This window comes from Orcinus orca, chromosome 4, assembly GCF_937001465.1.
Source record: "Orcinus orca chromosome 4, mOrcOrc1.1, whole genome shotgun sequence".
In the NCBI taxonomy this organism is placed as follows: Eukaryota; Metazoa; Chordata; class Mammalia; order Artiodactyla; family Delphinidae; genus Orcinus; species Orcinus orca.
In genome coordinates, this window is record NC_064562.1 from 109981890 (window position 1) to 109994869 (window position 12980).

At 45.5% G+C, this 12980-nt stretch overlaps 1 protein-coding gene across 1 annotated transcript in view; it reads left to right on the forward strand.

Annotated features, from left to right (window-relative positions):
- Positions 1-403: 403 nt before the first annotated feature.
- FAM184B (family with sequence similarity 184 member B) overlaps positions 404-12980 on the forward strand; it is a 121118-nt gene continuing 108541 nt past the window's right edge. Inside the window, exon 1 of the mRNA XM_004282519.3 lies at positions 404-849. Coding sequence (XP_004282567.1) covers positions 703-849 — 147 coding nt within the window. The 5' untranslated portion in view covers positions 404-702. The remainder of the gene's footprint in view (positions 850-12980) is intronic.

The following is a 12980-nucleotide window of genomic DNA, read 5'->3' on the forward strand; positions in this document are numbered from 1 at the left end:
AGGCAGGGGCCCAAAACGTATGCCCGGGTCCCCGCACCTCCTTGCGTCCCCGCGACTCGCTTTCCCCTCCCCGCCCCTCTCTCGGCACCCCGCCCCCCCCCCCCTCAGCCCTCAGCGCCCAGCTCCGAGGCTCCGGAGTCGCTGGCTGAGTGCACCCGGCAAGGTGCCCGGTCTCTCGCCATCCATTCGCCAGCAGCACGTCGCCAGGGTCCCTTCCCCACACCAAATGCCCCAGCTGCCCGAGGCTGAGGCCGGCTCTTCTTTCTCCTTGGCCTGGGATGCCCACCACGGGCGGGGTCCGTCGCCACTGAGTCCGGAGCCCGGCGCCACCCACGTGTCCCAGAGCGCCGCGCCTGGCCGGCGCAAACCTCTCCAAGGCCACTGGCTTCTCGTCGCTGAAGCTGATTGCAGGCGAAACCCGCACGGGCCCGGGAGCTGCGCGCGGGTCACGAGCAGCACGTGCGGTTTCTCGGCGCTTCGCCGCAGGGTGCGGGTGCCCGCAGAGCCAGCAAGCGAGCTAGGGCCGGAGGAGGAAGGGTGGGCGCGCGGGAGCCACGCGGTGGCGCGGGCGGCGGGACTGCAGTGCCACCTCTCCCGAGAAAGCCCACACACTCACACGCCCGCGCGCGCAAGCACCTGCACACCGTGGGCATCGAGAAGCCGAGCCATCGAGAGGCTTTGAGTGCCTGACGCGTTTCATTGATGGCTTCTGCCCTCAACAGCAAAATTCACGCTCCCGGGACTTGCCCGGGCTCCAAAGCCGATGCCGGAGGTGGCGCCGACTGGAGAATGGACTGTGATCCCGAGATGCACGTGAAAATGTGCAAGAAGATCGCCCAGCTCACCAAGGTAACGTGAGGCGCTGCAGGCTGGCCAGCTGCGCGTCCGGGGCGCCCCGGGCCGGGGAGGGAGTGCGGACGCGCCCGAGGGAGGCCCAGGCAGAATGCGACCTGAAACTTTGCCTCGGAGGCCAACCCGGAAGGGAAGCGGTCCTAAATCTTGGTGACCTTCTGGAGACACCATCCTAAAGCAGCTGAGAGAAAGGATCCTTGCCAAGGAAACTCCTACCACCTCCACGCTGAGCAGGTGGTCTGTGCTCCCAGCGTGCTGTGGTGTGTGTGTGTGTGTGTGTGTGTGTGTGTGTGTGTGTGTGTGTGTGTGTGTGTGTGTGTGTGTGTGTGTGTGTGTGTGTGTGTGTGTGTTTCCTTGCGGGCTCTGCTCAAGTGATAGTGCCTGGAATGTTGTGATTTCATTCATCGCCGTACTTTACAGGCGGGGAGGAGGTCATGTGGGCTATTTAAACATTTGATTCATTTGTTGAGCGCCAGCAGCTTGCGTGTCACCGTAGTAAACCTGGAAGGCAGCCCAGGGGACTTACTATCAAACTGGGTACAGAGCATAAATGGGGAAGTGAACGATTCACCATTTAATTACTGGATTACAAAGGACCTCTGGAGGTCAGCCCCTCCATCTCCCTACCTCATCCCAGAGCCCTGATTGAACCTCCAGGAACTGTGATGTCTTCCTTATGAAGACCAGCAAGAAGATGGACACCCTGTCCTTTGTTAGCCCCCTGCAGCTTCCCAATTAGGAGCTCCTTGTGGTAGGTTCCCCTCCTGTGCCTGTTGTGTAGCCGGAAAACAACATCCCTCTCTGTCTTTTATACAAGGTCCCGAGTGCCTGAATTTAGCTAGTTGCCTTGGGGTTTCCTTTCGATCTCATAATAATTACTCCTGATAACATGCCTGCTAGTGGAACGTCCGGTCCAGGTTCTGAGTATGGGACATACTCTTTTCTCCAACTATCTTCCTCCCACTTCCCACACCCACTTTTTTGTGGGATCACAGGCATTTTCCTCCCTGACTATTTTGCCAGAAGGAAGAGAGCACAGAGACCTGGAATTGGACACCAGCTGCCTTCTCCTATCCCTCCCATTAACTTCTCCACATTTTTTGCAAATAAGCCTGTATCCAAACAGTGATCTCTCTCTTTTTTTTTTTTTTGCCGTACGCGGGCCTCTCACTGCTGTGGCCTCTCCCGTTGTGGAGCACAGGCCCCGGACGCGCAGGCTCCGCGGCCATGGCTCACGGGCCCAGCCGCTCTGCAGCATGTGGGATCTTCCCGGACCGGGGCACGAACCCGTGTCCCCGGCATCGGCAAGCGGACTCTCAACCACTGTGCCACCAGGGAAGCCCAAACAGTGATCTCTTTAGTCAAGGATGGAAACGGGGGAATGGAGATACTCCTTGGAGGCCTTGGCATGTGCTGCTTGGCACCACTGATCTAATCTGGAGTCATCCAAATAGTGACATCGACCCAAAAAGGTATTGATTTGAGGCACTGGGCACAGTATAAGGCATCTTCATCTTCAAAGAACCTAAAATATTTTTGGAGAAATAAGGTTGGAGAGAAACCTAAAAGACACTGCTCTGTAATCAGTTGCTAAATTGGATGTTTCAAGTTGTGAGTGCTATAGAAGTAGAAACAAAGGATAAGTCATTATGGGTAAGAACATTTAGGAGAGACTTTATGGAAGAGATGAACCCTGAACTCAGTTTGAATTTATGGAGTGCCTACTGTGTGCCAGGCGCTGTGCTCAATATTGATGGCATAAAACTGAGTAAGATAGGAACCCTGCCCTTGTGATGAGACAAATGCATCAACAGATCATTTCAATATAATGTGGTAATGGTAGTCATTCTGCCTGTTAATATTGATATTTTGGCACAATTATTATGTGCCAAGCACTGAAGGATACGGCAGTGAAGAAAGCAGCCATGATCCCTAGTGCCTAGTAGGCAGTGTTTCTCAAAGTATATTCTGCATTAGAAATCACAGTTGATTCTTATTATGTAGGGCCCCTCTTTACCATTTTTCATGCTAATTGTTTAAATTAGACATTTTTAATATTGATATTGATATGCCACCTTTCTTTTGGCTACCTTTTGTATGTGATATTTTCCATCTCTTTATATTTAATCTTTCTGTAAGTTTTAGTTGTATCTCTGATAGGTGAATTTAATCCATGTGCGTTTACTGTGATAACTAACATATTGGGACTTATTCTTCCATCATATTTTGTGTTTTTCATTTACCATCCTGGATTAGTTAAATGATCTATATTCCCTCATTTTCCACTGCTGGTTTGAGTGCTTCTGGCATTATTCCTATTCTTCTCAGCCTTATCTTTTATTTTTCCACATACATTTTTTTTTTTTTTTTTTGCGGTACGCGGGCCTCTCACTGTTGTGGCCTCTCCTGTTGCGCAGCACAGGTTCTGGACGCGCAGGCCCTGTGGCCATGGCTCACGGGCCCAGCTGCTCCGCAGCATGTGGGATCTTCCCGGACTGGGGCACGAATCCGTGTCCCCTGCATCAGCAGGCGGACTCTCAACCACTGCGTCACCAGGGAAGCCCCTCCACGTACATATTTAACTATAGTTTTTCTAACAAAGTTATCACATAATTCTTTCTCCCTACAAAAGAACTTTGCATACGTTACCCATTTAACAGCCCTCCCCTTTCTCATCTTGTCATTGTTGTCTAAAGTTTTTTACCTTTTAAAATTTACAATCGTTTTTATACTTGAGTTCATTAAATTTACTGACATTTCACCAATTCTTCTACTCCCTATTTTTTTCTTGAATCCACAGCCTTCTCTTTCGGTTCACTTTTCTTCTAGCTGAAGTTCATCATTTAATAGTTCTTTCCGTAGGGGTCTTGGTGGGGTAAGAAATTCTTTGTATATTTGAAAATGTCTGTATTTTGCCCTCACTGTTGGAGGGTTGTTTACTTGGGTATAAAATTCTAGTGATGGGACTTCCCTGGTGGTGCAGTGGTTAAGAATCCGCCTGCCAATGCAGGGGACATGGGGTCAATCCCTGGTCCGGGAAGATCCCCCCACATGCTGTGGAGCAACTAAACCTGTGCGCCTCAACTACTGAGCCTGTGCTCTAGAGACTGCTCATGCCACAACTACTGAAGCCCGCACACCTAGAGCCCGTGCTCTGCAAGAGAAGCCACCACAATGAGAAGCACATGCACCCCAATGAAAAGTAGCCCCCGCTTGCTGCAACTAGAGAAAGCCCACGCACAGCAACGAAGGCCCAACACACCCCAAAATAAATAAATAAAATAAATTAAAAAAAATTTCTAGTGAACAGCTATTTTCTCATAGCACAGTGTTGATAGTGTTCTATTGTCTTCAGATACTAATTGCTGCTGGTAAAAATCCTACTGCCAATCAAATTTTCATTCCTTTGTAGATAATCTGCCTTTTCTATTGGTAGCATTTGTGTATGTGTATTTTGACGTTTAGCAGTTTCATTAGAACTCTCTAGTTGGTAGTGAATGTACTTTCTATTGAAGACTCAGGTGCTCTCTTTAATTCTGGAAAATTATCAATGATTTTGTGTTCAGATATTGTTTCTCTGTCATTGCCTCCATTCAGTTTTCTGCAACTGCCATTAGGTGAGTTAAGGTCGCCTCTCCATCCATATCCTAAAATGTTATTAAAGATCTTTTTGTCTCTATTGTATCCTGGTGAATTCCTTAATCCTGTCTTCCTATTTCCCAATCCTCTAAATGATATGTCCAATCCAGAGTTTTTCCCATCTATTAAGTTTTATTTATTTTTAACATTTATTTATTTATTTATTTTTGTCTGTGTTGGGTCTTCGTTGCTGCACGCGGGCTTTCTCTAGTTCTGGAGAACTGGGGCTACTCTCTGTTGCGGTGTGCGAGCTTCTCATTGTGGTGGCTTCTCTTGTTGCAGAGCACGGGCTCTAGGAGAATGGGCTTCAGTAGTTGTGGCATGCAGGCTCAGTAGTTGTGGCTCGTGGGCTCTAGAGCACAGGCTCAGTAGTTGTGGCGCACGGGCTTAGTTGCTCTGAGGCATGTGGGATCTTCCCGGACCAGGGATCGAACATTTGTCCCCTGCATTGGCAGGCAGATTCTTAACCACTGCGCCACCAGGGAAGCCCCATCTATTAAGTTTTAGAATTACATTTTTCATTTCTAAGATTGCTGTTCTTGCTTCTTTTCCGTCTGATTTTGAAAACTTCTTAATTTTTATAGCTTTATTGGAGTATAATTTACATACCATAAAATTCATCGAAACATACAATTCACCATCTTTTAGTAAATTTACAGAGTTGCTGCTCCATAACCATAATCCAGTTTTAGGACATTTCTATCACCATCCTTTGTATCCATTTGTAGTCAGTCCCTGTTCCTACCCCAATGCCAGGCAACCACTGATCTACTTTCTGTCTTCATAAATTTATCCTTTCCATTTATATCAGTGAAACGATACAACATGTATTTCCATCTGGCTTTTTTCACTTAGTTGCTAAATCTCAGCATCATGTTTTTGAGGTTCATCAATTGTTGTAGCATACGTCATTCATTCATTGCCTTTTATTACTCAGTAGTATCGCATTGTATGGATACACCATTTTCTGATGATCACATTCGCCAGTTAATAGGCACTTGGATTGTTTCCACCCTGGGGCTATTATGAATCACGCTGCTACAAACATTACATTCCTGCGCACACATTTTTGTTACTCTTGGGTAACAAAATTACTCTTGGGAATGGGATTGTTGGGTTGTATAGTAAATTTATGTTTGACTTTCTAAGAAACTGCCAGATGACTTTCCGAAGTGACTGTACCCTCTTACATTTTCCAGCCTACTTTTCCAGGAGGATCAAGTACCACCCCAGGCACCCAGTTCTCAAATACAGTGAAGTGCACTTCTCCCTTTCCTCCTCTGTGCACTCACTTCCCTCTGATATTTCCTCTCCTGAAATGACTTCATCTCTATAAGTTGAATTCTACTTATCTTTTAAGTCTCACTTCCCCCAAGAAAAATCTTTGAAAAAAATCTCACTTTTGTAATTAATCATGTATTCATTAATCACTAATTGTATACTCGTTATTTCTTTCTTATTAATCTGTTTTTCCAGAAGTTTGTACAATGTCTGCCACATAGTAGACCCTCAGTAAGCTTGTTAAATTTAAAGTTTCTGCCTACGGATTTGGTTAATATTTCTTTCATCATGCTTATCCATCTGATATTATAGTTGATTTGTATATAGTATGTCCCTTAAGATAATAAGCTCCTTAATTTATTCACAATCCTTTGCACCTGGTAAACACTCATTATGTGGGGTTTTGGGGGGGTTGTTTTTTATATTTGCTTTTGGCTGTGTTGGGTCTTCGTTGCTGCACGCAGGCTTTCTCTAGTTGCGGTGAGTGGGGACTACTCTTCGTTGTGGTGCACGGGCTTCTCATTGCTGTGGCTTTTCTTGTTGCAGAGCATGGGCTCTAGGCACGTGGGCTCAGTAGTTGTGGCTCGTGGCCTCTAGAGCGCAGGCTCAGTAGCTGTGGCGCACAGGTTTAGTTGCTCTGCGCCATGTGGGATCTTCCCAGACCAGGGCTCGAGCCCATGTCCCCTGCATTGGCAGGCAGATTCTCAACCACTGCGCCACCAGGGGCGCCCTCATTATGTGTTAGTGTAGCAAATAAATATTCATTTACACGGTGGTCCAAAGTCCAGGATGCACATTAAAATCACCTGGAGAGATTTTAAAAACACACCAGTGAGACGATAACTAAATGCAATGTCTGATACTAGACTGGGTTGTATCCTGGAGGTAAAAATGCTACAAGGAGATGATTGGGTCAGTTGACAAATTGAATATGATGATAGAGAAAATTAAAGTATTCGTATCACTGTTAAAGCTCCTGGCGTTGACAAATATACCATGGCTGTGCAAGAAAAATATCCTATTCTAAGAAAATGCACCTTGAACTTATTTTTAAGGAGGTGAGTGTGATGTCTTACTCTCAAAGAATTTTATTTTATAAATAAAATAGATAAAATAAAAATAGAGAGCAAATGATAAAACAAATGGGACAGAATGTTAAGAATAGGTGAATCTAGGTAAATGGTATGTGATGTTCTTTGTACTATTCTTTTTCTGGCAGTTTTTTTCCTAAGTTTGAAATTATTTCTAAATAAAAGTTAGAAACAAACAAAAGGAATAAAATGCCCCGGGCTCCATCTCAGAAGGAGAGGAGAGAGAGGTGACAGGCAGTGCTATTTTCTGAAGCCCCTTAAGATCTCTAATGTTCACATATTGTTGAGAACCACCAGTTTAGAACAACTAAAGGTTTAAACAGTAGAGTGGGCACAGAGGAGTTAACTGGGAGAACAGGAGGTTCCAAATCCATTTCCCCTTAAAGTCTGTGAGATGCTTTGGTCTTGAAAGCATCAGGCATGTTTGCCCAGCCCTGTCCCTGGGCCCGTTCAGCCAGTCCCTGCTTTTGCACCTGCCCAGAAATCTCCAGCTGATTTTTCCTTTTGTAGGTCTCTCCACATCCTCATATCCAGAAGCGTTAGCATCCCTCATACCCAGAGATTCCCCAATTCCCATTTTCAAGGTGGGGTGGCGTGTCTTGCTCCCCAAATACAAGTTTAGCCAAGACCCTTTTATATTAGAACATGAAAATGAGTGGGAAAGCACGTGTTCCCTCTCCATAAAGCCTCCCTTGAACTGAAGGCTGACTCTTGGGAGCCCAGCCCACAAGCATGACTCCATATACCCGTGGAACAACCTCTCATCTGGAGCAGTTTGAGGAAAAGTACCCAGGAGGCAATGAGCGTCCTCTTAGTGCCAGAAGCTGCCAAGCTGAAAGTATAAGAAGTAAGATAACCCCGACAGACCCTCTCCGTCACCCTTCCTAAATGACGTCTGCCAGGATCTTGGAAGACCCTATAAGGGCTACGGTGGAATCAAGTGCCTGCAACTTCTGCACATTAGTAACGCCTTATGATTCCCTAGTATTTGTGTCCTTTGCACAGCCTTTGACATACTTACTCATACTCTGTGTGCACAGCAGTTCTGCATGGCAAGGAGACGAGCACCATCTCTAATTGAGAGAATTAATATCTGAGACCCAAGAAAGGGCCAGTATTCTTGCCTGACATCACATTAGGATGTAATGACAGAACCAGGGCATCCAGAACCCGGTGTTAGGTGTGTGTGTGAGGGTGATGCTTCTTCCCTGGTCATCCTTGTGTTTCCGTAACCTCTCTCAATCATCTTTAGTGCTCTTTCCCAGGTGAGGGAAAATGTAGATCTAAGCAGTGAGGCTGAGGGCCCGGAGCTGGGTCTGCAGAGCTCTTTCCTCTTTCTCCCTTGTTTCTTATGGAGTGATCTGCCCATAGAAGCACACATTCTTCTCTGTCAGCCGTGCCGTCGATTTTACAGGGGTAGGTGTGGTTCCGGGAGGAAGAAATGCCCTGGCCCAGTATTGTGACTAGGTGGGTAAATATCAGGAATGCAGCCTGCCCGTGGGTATGTCACATTCTTTAATATTATATCGGTAATGTGTTATTTTGGTCTCAAAACAGCCTCACGCCTTGGTCTTGTATTTCAATTAGTTCGTTGGAGAAGAAGGATTTTGTTTATTGGGATTTCCTAAAGACCCACCACACAGATCTTAGGATGAATTCCGTTTTGAGGAATTTGGTAAAGTGTTATAGTAAAAACGAATTCTGTCACTGGGAGAGCATCCTCACCTGAGAGCAGGGGACCTTTGAGTTGCAGTGTAGCACTTATTTGTAGATCCTTCCTTCCTTCCTTCTGTGGGAGGTTCTGGAGTTCAGAGTCACCACTCCCAGCACAGTAGCACAACCAGACCAAGCGAACTGTGTCTCCCCACGTTCCAGAACCTTACTGAGGTCTATGGAGACACATTAGCGGGGACAGTCATATTGGATGTTGAGGGGAGATAGTGGATTGTTTAGGGATGGGGTAGGGGGACTGCTGTTATGGAGAATAGACCCTGAGTATAAAATCAGAAATATTAAGGAAAAGAATTATAATTTCTACTCCAGGTTATCTTTTAAATGAATTTAAACTTGATTTATCTCTAGAGGGGTGCTTCTTACTCTTATTTATATTAATAAATATAAAAGAAAATTAAATGTGAATAAAAATGAGGTCTCCTGGAGAGCTAACAATTTGGGGGTTACTCTTGGAACGCTCTTACTCGTGATCCCTGGATGGCTGGTATCAGCTAAAATGCTATCTCTTCAGAGAGACTTTTCTGACTTTCCAATCCAAAGGGGCCAACCTGCTTTATCTGTAATTGAGAAAAATAGTCCTTTCTTCCTTGGTAATTTGTTGTGAGGGTTCACTAACTTAAGGAATGTAAGTGGAGCATCTCACCCGGCGGAGGGACTATTGTAAGCCTGATAGATGTTGCTTTCCCTTCCCTTGCTGAGCTAGAAGAATTGCAGAGGGACAGGACCACTGCCCAGTTGTCAAAACCGGCAACTAGGAACAAAGCCAGGCCTTCTCTGGACTGAGAGGCCAGGGCAGTGTCCCGGGCAGTAGGAGTGACGCTTACTGCCACACGAGTCCTCAGTAGCAGGCTGCCACTTGAGCCCTGTGTTCTTATGGCTTGAAGTTGTGGAAGTTTCATTGCACCCACTGACTCCCTTAGTTTCTCTGAAAATACCCTCCTGCCTGCAGGAGGCTGCGTAGGGACAGATGTTTAAACAGTTCCATACCAGTTTGCTTTAGGATTCTAGATTTGAAAACTGCAGATCTGTTTTAACAGGCCCTCTCTGTTGGAATCTTTTAATTTAACAAAGTGACGCATAGAGTGTACAGACAGCTATCTCACAGAAATCTTTTTGCCATCAAACAGGATGAAGTACACCTTAAATTGGGTGTCTTTGAACCCTACCAAGATGCCACTACTTTTGCGTAACCATTCTGATCTCTGCACTTCCCCCCGGCCTTGCTCCAATCCTTTCTCCACACAGCAGCCAGAGCGATACTAAAATTGAATCATGCCCTCCTACACTGCTGTAGAATGTTGCAGCTGCTTTGGAAAACAGTCTGGTGAGTCCTCAAGTAATTAACAGAGAGTTATCATATGAGCCAGAAATTCCATGTCTAGGTATAAACCCAAGAGAAATTAACTTGTACACAGTATTCAGAGCGACATTATTCATAATAGCCAAAAAGCCGGAAATAAATGAAATGTCCATCAACCGAAGACTGGATAAATAAAATATGGTACAAAGTACAATGGGGGTAGTGACTGAGGGATGCAAGATTTCTCTCTGAGTCATGAGAATATTCTTCAGTTGACTCTAGTGATAGTTACACAACTCTGTGAATATACTGAAAGCCATTGAATTGTACAGTTTAAATGGGTGAATTGTATGGTCTCAAGAATTATATCTCAGTTAAGCTGTTAACATTAAGAGAAACGAAGACAAACTGAATTTTCTCTTGTTTGAATCCAGTTCTGAAGCAAGTCCTGATGACTTTACCCCATAAACGCAATGAGTCAGTCCACCTCCCTTCTGCATTTCTGCCTCCGCCCTAGTCCAAGCCTCCTTCCCCTCTGGCCCCCAACCCCTGCTGCGGCCTCCTCGTGGTCTACCCTTGCCCCCGCTCACAGCGGCAAGAATTATCTTATACAGTATAAACCAGAGCATGCCATTCTTCCGTTTAGAACCCACAAATGGCTTCTCATTTCACTTGGAATAAAATGGGTTCACCTAAAGTAAATTCTTTAATATGGTCCCTTGAGGTGGCTGCTGTCTACTTCTCAGCATCATCTCCTTGGCCACACTGGCCTTCTTTCAGGCTTTCAGATGTGCCAGGCTTTTGCCACCTGGAGCCTTTGTCCTCGTGGTTTCTTCAGCCTGCTCCTGGCTTGGTTCAGATGTCTTCAGGGAGGGCCTCCTTGCTCACCTAGACCATGAGATTTCCTCAGCTGCATCTGCTGTTTCCATTTTTTTCCTCTATCTGTTAATCTATTTATGGCCTTCTCTTCCCCACTAAGGAAGTTCCTTGAGGGCAGAAATTTCTGTCTGCTCTGTTCTCTCCTATACCCCCTGGTGCCTAGAACAGTGCCTGGTTAGTGATCAGTGCCCAGCAAGTGTTCGTTGATGGACTAAATGAACAAAACCCTTCCTGGACCTCCCGCGGCTCCTAGGATAAAATAGCACATTTCAAACACAGCCTAGGTACAGTCGTCTTATGGGAGAGTGGGAAGGCTCCTTTCTCAAGGCCAGAACTCAGGAGGTGCTAGCATCTAATTTCTAGTTTTCTGAGCACAGTGGAGAACTGGCATATCTGACAAATAAGTGGACATCCCCCATGCCCTCCCAGGCCAACATCTGGCTTAGTCACTCCCAGCACCTGACCACAGACACAGGGTTGGACCAAACTTGGTGCCTCCCTGTGGTCAGATCCACATTCCTTCAGAACACTAGAATTACGAGGTAGAATAAAAACAACGGTGACCAATCATACACAGAAATCACAACCATTTTAGAAAAATCAAGAATACAGAGAAGCAAAAAGAAAAAGATTTTACAGTATTGCCAAACCCATAATAACTACAGTGATACAATAACTAATACCATTTTTTGCAGAGCCTACTATCTGATTTCTCATACAAATATAGACATGTGATTTTTAAAAAGAGTTATATCACACATAACTATTGTGTTAGCTGGGTTTTCTCCCCTTCACGGTAAATCTAGAACCCTTCAACACAATTTTTAATGGTTGTGTCAACAGTCCATTGCATAAATGTTGCATAATTTAACTTCTTTCATTTATGACACACTTACTGAGTGCCTTTTATGTGCCAGGTAAAATCCCTTATCTCATGGACCTCACAGAGAGAAGTAGAAAGCAGCTCTCAAATACAATAGAAGCCCTCCTATTCAATGTCATGTGAGCATTTTGAATAATTGAAAATGAAAACTATAAAAGAAAAAACCTAACATACATTAACTTTTTTAACTTAAAACAGGTGTCAGCACTGAGTTCCAGTGGGCAGGTGCAAACAGTTGTTAATTAAGAAAGGGAGGGGATGCAAGACAAGGGAGGAACAGTCAAGAGAAACAATAGGACAGCCTTGGGGCAGGGTCCTGGTTCCCATCAAGGGATACACACAACAATATCTTGGAGCTGTTTTGCAGAAACTGAAACCTCCACAAGGTGGGAGAAGTTAACTGTGTGCTGCCCACAAGCAAGTAGACCCAAGACTTTTTGGAGCCAGAAGGTTGATGATACTGACTCCCACTTACCTCACCACCAACCGATCAGAAGAATGTCCACCAGCTGATCATGCCCTCTTTGAACCATTACTATAACACTTCTCACTGTACCCTACAGGTTGGGACACACAGTTCTGAGGGCATTAGCTTGCTGTGGCCCCTTTTGCCTGGCAAAGCAATGAAACTATTATTTTCTACTTCACCCAAAATTTTAAAAAAAAGGGTCAGCAAACCATGTCCCAGGCCAAATCAGTCCGCTGCCCATTTTTATATGGCTTGTGAGTCAAGGATGGTTTTTACATTTTGAAAAAAAATACAAAATAAGACCAATATTTGGTGACACGTGAAAAGTACATGAAATTCAAATTTAGTGTCCAAAATGAAGTTTTATTGGGACACAGCCATGCACGTTCACTTAGAGATTGTCTCGGGTAGCTTTTGTGCTAAAATGGCAGATTTGAAACATTGTGACAGAGACTGACTAAAGCCTAAAATAATTACTGCCTGGCCCTTTACAGAAAAAAAGTGTGAGGATCTCTAATTAAAACATGTGGGTGGGGCTTCCCTGGTGGCACAGTGGTTGAGAGTCCGCCTGCCGATGCAGGGGACACGGGTTCGTGCCCCGGTCCAGGAAGATCCCACATGCCGTGGAGCGGCTGGGCCCGTGCGCCTTAACCGCTGAGCCTGCGCGTCCGGAGCCTGTGCTCTGCAACGGGAGAGGCCACAACAGTGAGAGGCCCGCGGACCGCAAAAAAAAAAAAAAAAAAAACCAAAAACATGTGGGTGAACACTCATTCACTAATCATTTCATGTGAGGCTCAGTTTCAATTCTTTGGGACGGCCTGCTGATTGACATTTACCTTATTTGTCTTGTAT